Here is a 10,839-nt window from a genome sequence, read left to right on the forward strand (position 1 = left end):
AGCCAAGGCGAGCATGGCTCCCCTCAAGCCTGCTGCTGGTTTTTGTAATTTCTCTCAGCCTAGCTGCTGGTCTTTGTAGTTCTCTCAGCCTAGCTGCTGGTCTTTGTAGTTCTCTCAGCCTAGCTGCTGGTCTTTGTAGTTCTCTCAGCCTAGCTGCTGGTCTTTGTAGTTCTCTCAGCCTAGCTGCTGGTCTTTGTAGTTCTCTCAGCCTAGCTGCTTGTCTTTGTAGTTCTCTCAGCCTAGCCACTGGTCTTTGTAGTTCTCTCAGCCTAGCTGCTGGTCTTTGTAGTTTCTAGCCGCTGGTCTTTGTAAGCTCAGCCTAGCTGCTGGTCTTTGTAGTTCTCTCAGCCTAGCTGCTGGTCTTTGTAGTTCTCTCAGCCTAGCTGCTGGTCTTTGTAGTTCTCTCAGCCTAGCCGCTGGTCTTGGTAATTCTCTCAACCTAGCTGCTGGTCTTTGTAGTTCTCTCAGCCTAGCTGCTTGTCTTTGTAGTTCTCTCAGCCTAGCTGCTGGTCTTTGTAGTTCTCTCAGCCTAGCCGCTGGTCTTGTAATTCTCTCAACCTAGCTGCTGGTCTTTGTAGTTCTCTCAACCTAGCTGCTTGTCTTTGTAGTTCTCTCAGCCTAGCTGCCTGTCTTTGTAGTTCTCTCAGCCCTGCTGCCAGTGTTGGCTCACTGAGCTAAAGCCAAGTCATTGCCCGGGTAGCTAATGTGAGTCTTCAGCACAACAACAAGGTTTCTCTCAGCCCTGCTGATGCTCCTTAACATCCAGTTTGTGCACCACCCTGAAGGCCTCTAGGAACTCGTTGAAGTCGATGCTACCATCCTTGTTGAAGTCTATACTCTTAGCCAGTTCATCTATGGCCCGGTCATCCACCTCCACACCTAGGTGAGCACTAAACAGATGCCAGGTCTGACGGAACTCCTCGATGGATATCTGACCTGGATGGGGAGAGACAGTGAGAGAAACTAAGGAATACTAAAAAGGTTTTCTGTCTAACAAGCTAATGGTTAATGTAGCATGATGTGAACTAGCAGGCGTATGAGCTGTAATAGTCATTCAGAGTAACGTGTACCAGAGTGGTCTTTGTCCATGATGTTGAAGATAATCTCAAGGTCTGTTCGATACCTGTAAAGAGTTTCAGCCAAGTTTGGAGTGACCTGAACAAAACACAGAGGGAGATTTTGTGAAAGGAGCAGCTTTATTGATTGCCAAATGAAATCAACCAATGTATCGATCAGTCTCTTCCTGGTTCTGACCTGGGGTATGGGTTGTCCCGGGCCCATGTCCTCGAAGCAGGACTGGTAGTCGATGCTGCCATCTGGTGCCAGCCGTGCCAGGCGCGGGCGCAGAGTCCTCCAGGGCAGGTCCAGTCTCACAACTGACTCCACCACCAGGGCCCACTCACTGACAGAGATACAGCCTGGAACAGACAGTCTAACTCACTGGCAGAGATACAGCCTGGAACAGACAGTCTAACTCACTGGCAGAGATACAGCCTGGAACAGACAGTCTAACTCACTGACAGAGATACAGCCTGGAACAGACAGATAAAGATACAGCCTGGAACAGACAGTCTAACTCACTGACAGACAGAGATACAGCCTGGAACAGACAGTCTAACTCACTGACAGAGATACAGCCTGGAACAGACAGTCTAACTCACTGACAGAGATACAGCCTGGAACAGACAGTCTAACTCACTGACAGACAGAGATACAGCCTGGAACAGACAGTCTAACTCACTGACAGACAGAGATACAGCCTGGAACAGACAGTCTAACTCACTGACAGACAGAGATACAGCCTGGAACAGACAGTCTAACTCACTGACAGAGATACAGCCTGGAACAGACAGTCTAACTCACTGACAGAGATACAGCCTGGAACAGACAGTCTAACTCACTGACAGAGATACAGCCTGGAACAGACAGTCTAACTCACTGATAGAGGTACAGCCTGGAACAGACAGACTAACTCACTGATAGAGGTACAGCCTGGAACAGACAGTCTAACTCACTGATAGAGGTACAGCCTGGAACAGACAGTCTAACTTACTGATAGAGGTACAGCCTGGAACAGACAGTCTAACTCACTGACAGACAGAGGTACAGCCTGGAACAGACAGACTAACTCACTGACAGACAGAGATACAGCCTGGAACAGACAGACTAACTCACTGACAGAGATACAGCCTGGAACAGACAGTCTAACTCACTGACAGAGATACAGCCTGGAACAGACAGACTAACTCACTGACAGAGATAGACAGAGGTCACAGCCTGGAACCGACAGTCTAACTCACTGATAGACAGAGATACAGCCTGGAACAGACAGTCTAACTCACTGATAGAGGTACAGCCTGGAACAGACAGACTAACTCACTGATAGAGGTACAGCCTGGAACAGACAGACTAACTCACTGATAGAGGTACAGCCTGGAACAGACCCAGCACAGAGTCACTAATGATACACAATGATGGGCGCGTTCCAGGTGATCTTTATGGCAGGTGGCTACACATTTCAGAACATGACTATGTCATAGGAGTTTGGGGTGTTCTTTAACAGCTGGCAAGCAGTGTGTGGGTGTTATTGCCAAAATATCTTACCACTGTTACTTGTGTCATACTGCTGAAAGGCAGCCATGAGTTCTGAGCGGTGGGAAAACAGCTTCTCCTGTACAGCCCTTACAGCCGAACCCTCTGCCACATTCACCCTGCGGACGGACGGACACACACACACAATAAGCAGGTCATTGTCACGTTCTGTATGTAGAGACCAGTAAGAACCGTGATCCCCCAGCCCCTACCTCCACCTCCACCCCTAGCTCCACCTCCACCCCTAGCTCCACCTCTACCTCCACCCCTACCTCCACCTCCACCCCTAGCTCCACCTCTACCTCCACCTCCAGCCCCTACCTCCACCTCCAGCCCCTACCTCCACCCCCAGCCCCTACCTCCACCCCAGCCCCTACCTCCACCTCCACCCAAGCCCCTACCTCTACCCCAGCCCCTACCTCCACCCCAGCCCCTATCTCTACCCCAGCCCCTAACTCCACCTCCACCCCAGCCCCTACCTCCACCCCACCCCTAACCCCCACCTCCACCCCAGCCCCTACCTCCACCCCAGCCCCTACCTCCACCCCAGCCCCTAACTCCACCCCAGCCCCTAACTCCACCTCCACCCCAGCCCCTACCTCCACCTCCACCCCCACCTCCACCTCAGCCCCTACCTCCACCCCAGCCCCTACCTCCACCTCCACCCCTAGCCCACCTCCAACCCCTAGCTCCACCTCCACCCCTAGCTCCACCTCCACCCCTAGCTCCACCTCTACCTCCACCCCCTACCTCCACCTCCACCCCCTAGCTCCACCTCTACCACCACCCCCTACCTCCACCTCCAGCCCCTACCTCCACCTCCAGCCCCTACCTCCACCCCAGCCCCTACCTCCACCTCCACCCAAGCCCCTACCTCTACCCCAGCCCCTACCTCCACCCCAGCCCCTATCTCTACCCCAGCCCCTAACTCCACCTCCACCCCAGCCCCTACCTCCACCCCAGCCCCTAACTCCACCTCCACCCCAGCCCCTACCTCCACCTCCACCCCAGCCCCTAACTCCACCCCAGCCCCTAACTCCACCCCAGCCCCTAACTCCACCTCCACCCCAGCCCCTACCTCCACCTCCACCCCAGCCCCTACCTCCACCTCCACCCCAGCCCCTAACTCCACCCCAGCCCCTAACTCCACCCCAGCCCCTAACTCCACCTCCACCCCCTACCTCCACCTACACCCCAGCCCCTACCTCCACCTCCAGCCCCTACCTCCACCTTCAGCGCCAGCCCCTACCTCCACCTCCACCCCAGCCACTACCTCCACCCCAGCCCCTACCTCCACCTCCACCCCCTACCTCCACCGCCACACCAGCCCCTACCTCCACCTCCAGCCCCTACCTCCACCTCCAACCCCTACCTCCACCTCCAGCCCCTACCTCCACCCCAGCCCCTACCTCCACCCCAGCCCCTACCTCCACCCCAGTCCCTAGCCCCCCTCCACCCCAGTCCCTACCTCCACCCCAGTCCCTACCTCCACCTCCAGCCCCTACCTCCACCCCAGTCCCTCCCTCCACCCCAGTCCCTACCTCCACCCCAGCCCCTACCTCCACCTCCACCCCAGCCCCTACCTCTGAGTCAGGGTGAGTTTCCTGGTATTCCTGCTGACCTGGTACTGGAAGAAGCGAGGGACCAGCTCTCTGCCCAGTTTAATGTAGGCTCCACGGTTACTACCCTCCTCATAGTAGTTAGACGCAGAGAAAATGGTGATCACCTGAAAGAACAAAATACACTTAGATCTTATAGAATCAGGTGGTCTACTAGCCATGGGGGGGACCCAGACACAGACACATTGATTATCATATATCTTATAGAGCTAGTCCCGTTGTCTGCTAGCCATCATATATCTTATAGAGCTAGTCCTGTTGTCTGCTAGCCATCATATATCTTATAGAGCTAGTCCTGTTGTCTGATAGCCATCATATATCTTATAGAGCTAGTCCTGTTGTCTGCTAGCCATCATATATCTTATAGAGCTAGTCCTGTTGTCTGCTAGCCATAATATATCTTATAGAGCTAGTCTTGTTGTCTGCTAGCCATCATATATCTTATAGAGCTAGTCATGTTGTCTGCTAGCCATCATATATCTTATAGAGCTAGTCCTGTTGTCTGCTAGCCATCATATATCTTATAGAGCTAGTCCTGTTGTCTGCTAGCCATCATATATCTTATAGAGCTAGTCCTGTTGTCTGCTAGCCATCATATATCTTATAGAGCTAGTCCTGTTGTCTGCTAGCCATCATATATCTTATAGAGCTAGTCCTGTTGTCTGCTAGCCATCATATATCTTATAGAGCTAGTCCTGTTGTCTGCTAGCCATCATATATCTTATAGAGCTAGTCCTGTTGTCTGCTAGCCATCATATATCTTATAGTATATCTTATAGAGCTAGTCCTGTTGTCTGCTAGCCATCATATATCTTATAGAGCTAGTCCTGTTGTCTGCTAGCCATCATATATCTTATAGTATATCTTATAGAGCTAGTCCTGTTGTCTGCTAGCCATCATATATCTTATAGAGCTAGTCTTGTTGTCTGCTAGCCATCATATATCTTATAGAGCTAGTCATGTTGTCTGCTAGCCATCATATATCTTATAGAGCTAGTCCTGTTGTCTGCTAGCCATCATATATCTTATAGAGCTAGTCCTGTTGTCTGCTAGCCATCATATATCTTATAGAGCTAGTCCTGTTGTCTGCTAGCCATCATATATCTTATAGAGCTAGTCCTGTTGTCTGCTAGCCATCATATATCTTATAGAGCTAGTCCTGTTGTCTGCTAGCCATCATATATCTTATAGAGCTAGTCATGTTGTCTGCTAGCCATCATATATCTTATAGAGCTAGTCCTGTTGTCTGCTAGCCATCATATATCTTATAGAGCTAGTCATGTTGTCTGCTAGCCATCATATATCTTATAGAGCTAGTCCTGTTGTCTGCTAGCCATCATATATCTTATAGAGCTAGTCCTGTTGTCTGCTAGCCATCATATATCTTATAGAGCTAGTCCCGTTGTCTGATAGCCATCATATATCTTATAGAGCTAGTCCTGTTGTCTGATAGCCATCATATATCTTATAGAGCTAGTCCTGTTGTCTGCTAGCCATCATATATCTTATAGAGCTAGTCTTGTTGTCTGCTAGCCATCATATATCTTATAGAGCTAGTCATGTTGTCTGCTAGCCATCATATATCTTATAGAGCTAGTCCTGTTGTCTGCTAGCCATCATATATCTTATAGAGCTAGTCCTGTTGTCTGCTAGCCATCATATATCTTATAGAGCTAGTCCTGTTGTCTGCTAGCCATCATATATCTTATAGAGCTAGTCCTGTTGTCTTAGCCATCATATATCTTATAGAGCTAGTCCTGTTGTCTGCTAGCCATCATATATCTTATAGAGCTAGTCCTGTTGTCTGCTAGCCATCATATATCTTATAGAGCTAGTCCTGTTGTCTGCTAGCCATCATATATCTTATAGAGCTAGTCATGTTGTCTGCTAGCCATCATATATCTTATAGAGCTAGTCCTGTTGTCTGCTAGCCATCATATATCTTATAGAGCTAGTCCTGTTGTCTGCTAGCCATCATATATCTTATAGAGCTAGTCCTGTTGTCTGCTAGCCATCATATATCTTATAGAGCTAGTCCTGTTGTCTGCTAGCCATCATATATCTTATAGAGCTAGTCCTGTTGTCTGCTAGCCATCATATATCTTATAGAGCTAGTCCTGTTGTCTGCTAGCCATCATATATCTTATAGAGCTAGTCCTGTTGTCTGCTAGCCATCATATATCTTATAGAGCTAGTCCTGTTGTCTGCTAGCCATCATATATCTTATAGAGCTAGTCCTGTTGTCTGCTAGCCATCATATATCTTATAGAGCTAGTCTTGTTGTCTGCTAGCCATCATATATCTTATAGAGCTAGTCCTGTTGTCTGCTAGCCATCATATATCTTATAGAGCTAGTCCTGTTGTCTGCTAGCCATCATATATCTTATAGAGCTAGTCCTGTTGTCTGCTAGCCATCATATATCTTATAGAGCTAGTCCTGTTGTCTGCTAGCCATCATATATCTTATAGAGCTAGTCCTGTTGTCTGCTAGCCATCATATATCTTATAGAGCTAGTCCTGTTGTCTGCTAGCCATCATATATCTTATAGAGCTAGTCCTGTTGTCTGCTAGCCATCATATATCTTATAGAGCTAGTCATGTTGTCTGCTAGCCATCATATATCTTATAGAGCTAGTCCTGTTGTCTGCTAGCCATCATATATCTTATAGAGCTAGTCCTGTTGTCTGCTAGCCATCATATCTTATAGAGCTTATAGAGCTATATCTTATAGAGCTAGTCATGTTGTCTGCTAGCCATCATATATCTTATAGAGCTAGTCCTGTTGTCTGCTAGCCATCATATATCTTATAGAGCTAGTCCTGTTGTCTGCTAGCCATCATATATCTTATAGAGCTAGTCCTGTTGTCTGCTAGCCATCATATATCTTATAGAGCTAGTCATGTTGTATAGCCATCATATATCTTATAGAGCTAGTCCTGTTGTCTGCTAGCCATCATATATCTTATAGAGCTAGTCATGTTGTCTGCTAGCCATCATATATCTTATAGAGCTAGTCATGTTGTCTGCTAGCCATCATATATCTTATAGAGCTAGTCCTGTTGTCTGCTAGCCATCATATATCTTATAGAGCTAGTCCTGTTGTCTGCTAGCCATCATATATCTTATAGAGCTAGTCCTGTTGTCTGCTAGCCATCATATATCTTATAGAGCTAGTCCTGTTGTCTGCTAGCCATCATATATCTTATAGAGCTAGTCCTGTTGTCTGCTAGCCATCATATATCTTATAGAGCTAGTCCTGTTGTCTGCTAGCCATCATATATCTTATAGAGCTAGTCCTGTTGTCTGCTAGCCATCATATATCTTATAGAGCTAGTCCTGTTGTCTGCTAGCCATCATATATCTTATAGAGCTAGTCATGTTGTCTATAGCCATCATATATCTTATAGAGCTAGTCCTGTTGTCTGCTAGCCATCATATATCTTATAGAGCTAGTCCTGTTGTCTGCTAGCCATCATATATCTTATAGAGCTAGTCCTGTTGTCTGCTAGCCATAATATATCTTATAGAGCTAGTCCTGTTGTCTGCTAGCCATCATATATCTTATAGAGCTAGTCCTGTTGTCTGCTAGCCATCATATATCTTATAGAGCTAGTCATGTTGTCTGCTAGCCATCATATATCTTATAGAGCTAGTCCTGTTGTCTGCTAGCCATCATATATCTTATAGAGCTAGTCCTGTTGTCTGCTAGCCATCATATATCTTATAGAGCTAGTCCTGTTGTCTGCTAGCCATCATATATCTTATAGAGCTAGTCCTGTTGTCTGCTAGCCATCATATATCTTATAGAGCTAGTCCTGTTGTCTGCTAGCCATCATATATCTTATAGAGCTAGTCCTGTTGTCTGCTAGCCATCATATATCTTATAGAGCTAGTCCTGTTGTCTGCTAGCCATCATATATCTTATAGAGCTAGTCCTGTTGTCTGCTAGCCATCATATATCTTATAGAGCTAGTCCTGTTGTCTGCTAGCCATCATATATCTTATAGAGCTAGTCCTGTTGTCTGCTAGCCATCATATATCTTATAGAGCTAGTCCTGTTGTCTGCTAGCCATCATATATCTTATAGAGCTAGTCCTGTTGTCTGCTAGCCATCATATATCTTATAGAGCTAGTCCTGTTGTCTGCTAGCCATCATATATCTTATAGAGCTAGTCCTGTTGTCTGCTAGCCATCATATATCTTATAGAGCTAGTCCTGTTGTCTGCTAGCCATCATATATCTTATAGAGCTAGTCCTGTTGTCTGCTAGCCATCATATATCTTATAGAGCTAGTCCTGTTGTCTGCTAGCCATCATATATCTTATAGAGCTAGTCCTGTTGTCTGCTAGCCATCATATATCTTATAGAGCTAGTCATGTTGTCTGCTAGCCATCATATATCTTATAGAGCTAGTCCTGTTGTCTGCTAGCCATCATATATCTTATAGAGCTAGTCTTGTTGTCTGCTAGCCATCATATATCTTATAGAGCTAGTCCTGTTGTCTGCTAGCCATCATATATCTTATAGAGCTAGTCCTGTTGTCTGCTAGCCATCATATATCTTATAGAGCTAGTCCTGTTGTCTGCTAGCCATCATATATCTTATAGAGCTAGTCCTGTTGTCTGCTAGCCATCATATATCTTATAGAGCTAGTCCTGTTGTCTGCTAGCCATCATATATCTTATAGAGCTAGTCCTGTTGTCTGCTAGCCATCATATATCTTATAGAGCTAGTCCTGTTGTCTGCTAGCCATCATATATCTTATAGAGCTAGTCCTGTTGTCTGCTAGCCATCATATATCTTATAGAGCTAGTCCTGTTGTCTGCTAGCCATCATATATCTTATAGAGCTAGTCCTGTTGTCTGTAGCCATCATATATCTTATAGAGCTAGTCCTGTTGTCTGCTAGCCATCATATATCTTATAGAGCTAGTCCTGTTGTCTGCTAGCCATCATATATCTTATAGAGCTAGTCCTGTTGTCTGCTAGCCATCATATATCTTATAGAGCTAGTCCTGTTGTCTGCTAGCCATCATATATCTTATAGAGCTAGTCCTGTTGTCTGCTAGCCATCATATATCTTATAGAGCTAGTCCTGTTGTCTGCTAGCCATCATATATCTTATAGAGCTAGTCCTGTTGTCTGCTAGCCATCATATATCTTATAGAGCTAGTCCTGTTGTCTGCTAGCCATCATATATCTTATAGAGCTAGTCCTGTTGTCTGCTAGCCATCATATATCTTATAGAGCTAGTCCTGTTGTCTGCTAGCCATCATATATCTTATAGAGCTAGTCATGTTGTCTGCTAGCCATCATATATCTTATAGAGCTAGTCCTGTTGTCTGCTAGCCATCATATATCTTATAGAGCTAGTCCTGTTGTCTGCTAGCCATCATATATCTTATAGAGCTATAGCCATCATATATCTTATAGAGCTAGTCCTGTTGTCTGCTAGCCATCATATATCTTATAGAGCTAGTCCTGTTGTCTGCTAGCCATCATATATCTTATAGAGCTAGTCCTGTTGTCTGCTAGCCATCATATATCTTATAGAGCTAGTCCTGTTGTCTGCTAGCCATCATATATCTTATAGAGCTAGTCCTGTTGTCTGCTAGCCATCATATATCTTATAGAGCTAGTCCTGTTGTCTGCTAGCCATCATATATCTTATAGAGCTAGTCCTGTTGTCTGCTAGCCATCATATATCTTATAGAGCTAGTCCTGTTGTCTGCTAGCCATCATATATCTTATAGAGCTAGTCATGTTGTCTGCTAGCCATCATATATCTTATAGAGCTAGTCCTGTTGTCTGCTAGCCATCATATATCTTATAGAGCTAGTCCTGTTGTCTGCTAGCCATCATATATCTTATAGAGCTAGTCCTGTTGCTAGCCATCATATATCTTATAGATAGTCCTGTTGTCTGCTAGCCATCATATATCTTATAGCTAGTCCTGTTGTCTGCTAGCCATCATATATCTTATAGAGCTAGTCCTGTTGTCTGCTAGCCATCATATATCTTATAGAGCTAGTCCTGTTGTCTGCTAGCCATCATATATCTTATAGAGCTAGTCCTGTTGTCTGCTAGCCATCATATATCTTATAGAGCTAGTCCTGTTGTCTGCTAGCCATCATATATCTTATAGAGCTAGTCCTGTTGTCTGCTAGCCATCATATATCTTATAGAGCTAGTCCTGTTGTCTGCTAGCCATCATATATCTTATAGAGCTAGTCCTGTTGTCTGCTAGCATCATATATCTTATATATCTTATAGAGCTAGTCCTGTTGTCTGCTAGCCATCATATATCTTATAGAGCTAGTCCTGTTGTCTGCTAGCCATCATATATCTTATAGAGCTAGTCCTGTTGTCTGCTAGCCATCATATATCTTATAGAGCTAGTCCTGTTGTCTGCTAGCCATCATATATCTTATAGAGCTAGTCCTGTTGTCTGCTAGCCATCATATATCTTATAGAGCTAGTCATGTTGTCTGCTAGCCATCATATATCTTATAGAGCTAGTCCTGTTGTCTGCTAGCCATCATATATCTTATAGAGCTAGTCCTGTTGTCTGCTAGCCATCATATATCTTATAGAGCTAGTCCTGTTGTCTGCTAGCCATCATATATCTT

The 10,839-nt window shown here is 45.6% G+C and overlaps 1 protein-coding gene across 1 annotated transcript; it reads right to left on the reverse strand.

The window, feature by feature from the left end:
- Positions 1-598: 598 nt before the first annotated feature.
- On the reverse strand, positions 599-4,318 carry LOC135570249 (serine/threonine-protein phosphatase with EF-hands 1-like; the record flags this gene model as incomplete). Its single annotated transcript, XM_065016364.1, has 5 exons — positions 599-936; positions 1,071-1,155; positions 1,255-1,418; positions 2,605-2,711; positions 4,176-4,318. Coding segments are annotated over 5 exons (699 nt in total), but the record flags the coding sequence as incomplete, so codon positions are not given.
- Positions 4,319-10,839: the final 6,521 nt, after the last annotated feature.

This window comes from Oncorhynchus nerka, unplaced genomic scaffold (genome assembly GCF_034236695.1).
Source record: "Oncorhynchus nerka isolate Pitt River unplaced genomic scaffold, Oner_Uvic_2.0 unplaced_scaffold_1010, whole genome shotgun sequence".
NCBI lineage: Eukaryota > Metazoa > Chordata > Actinopteri > Salmoniformes > Salmonidae > Oncorhynchus > Oncorhynchus nerka.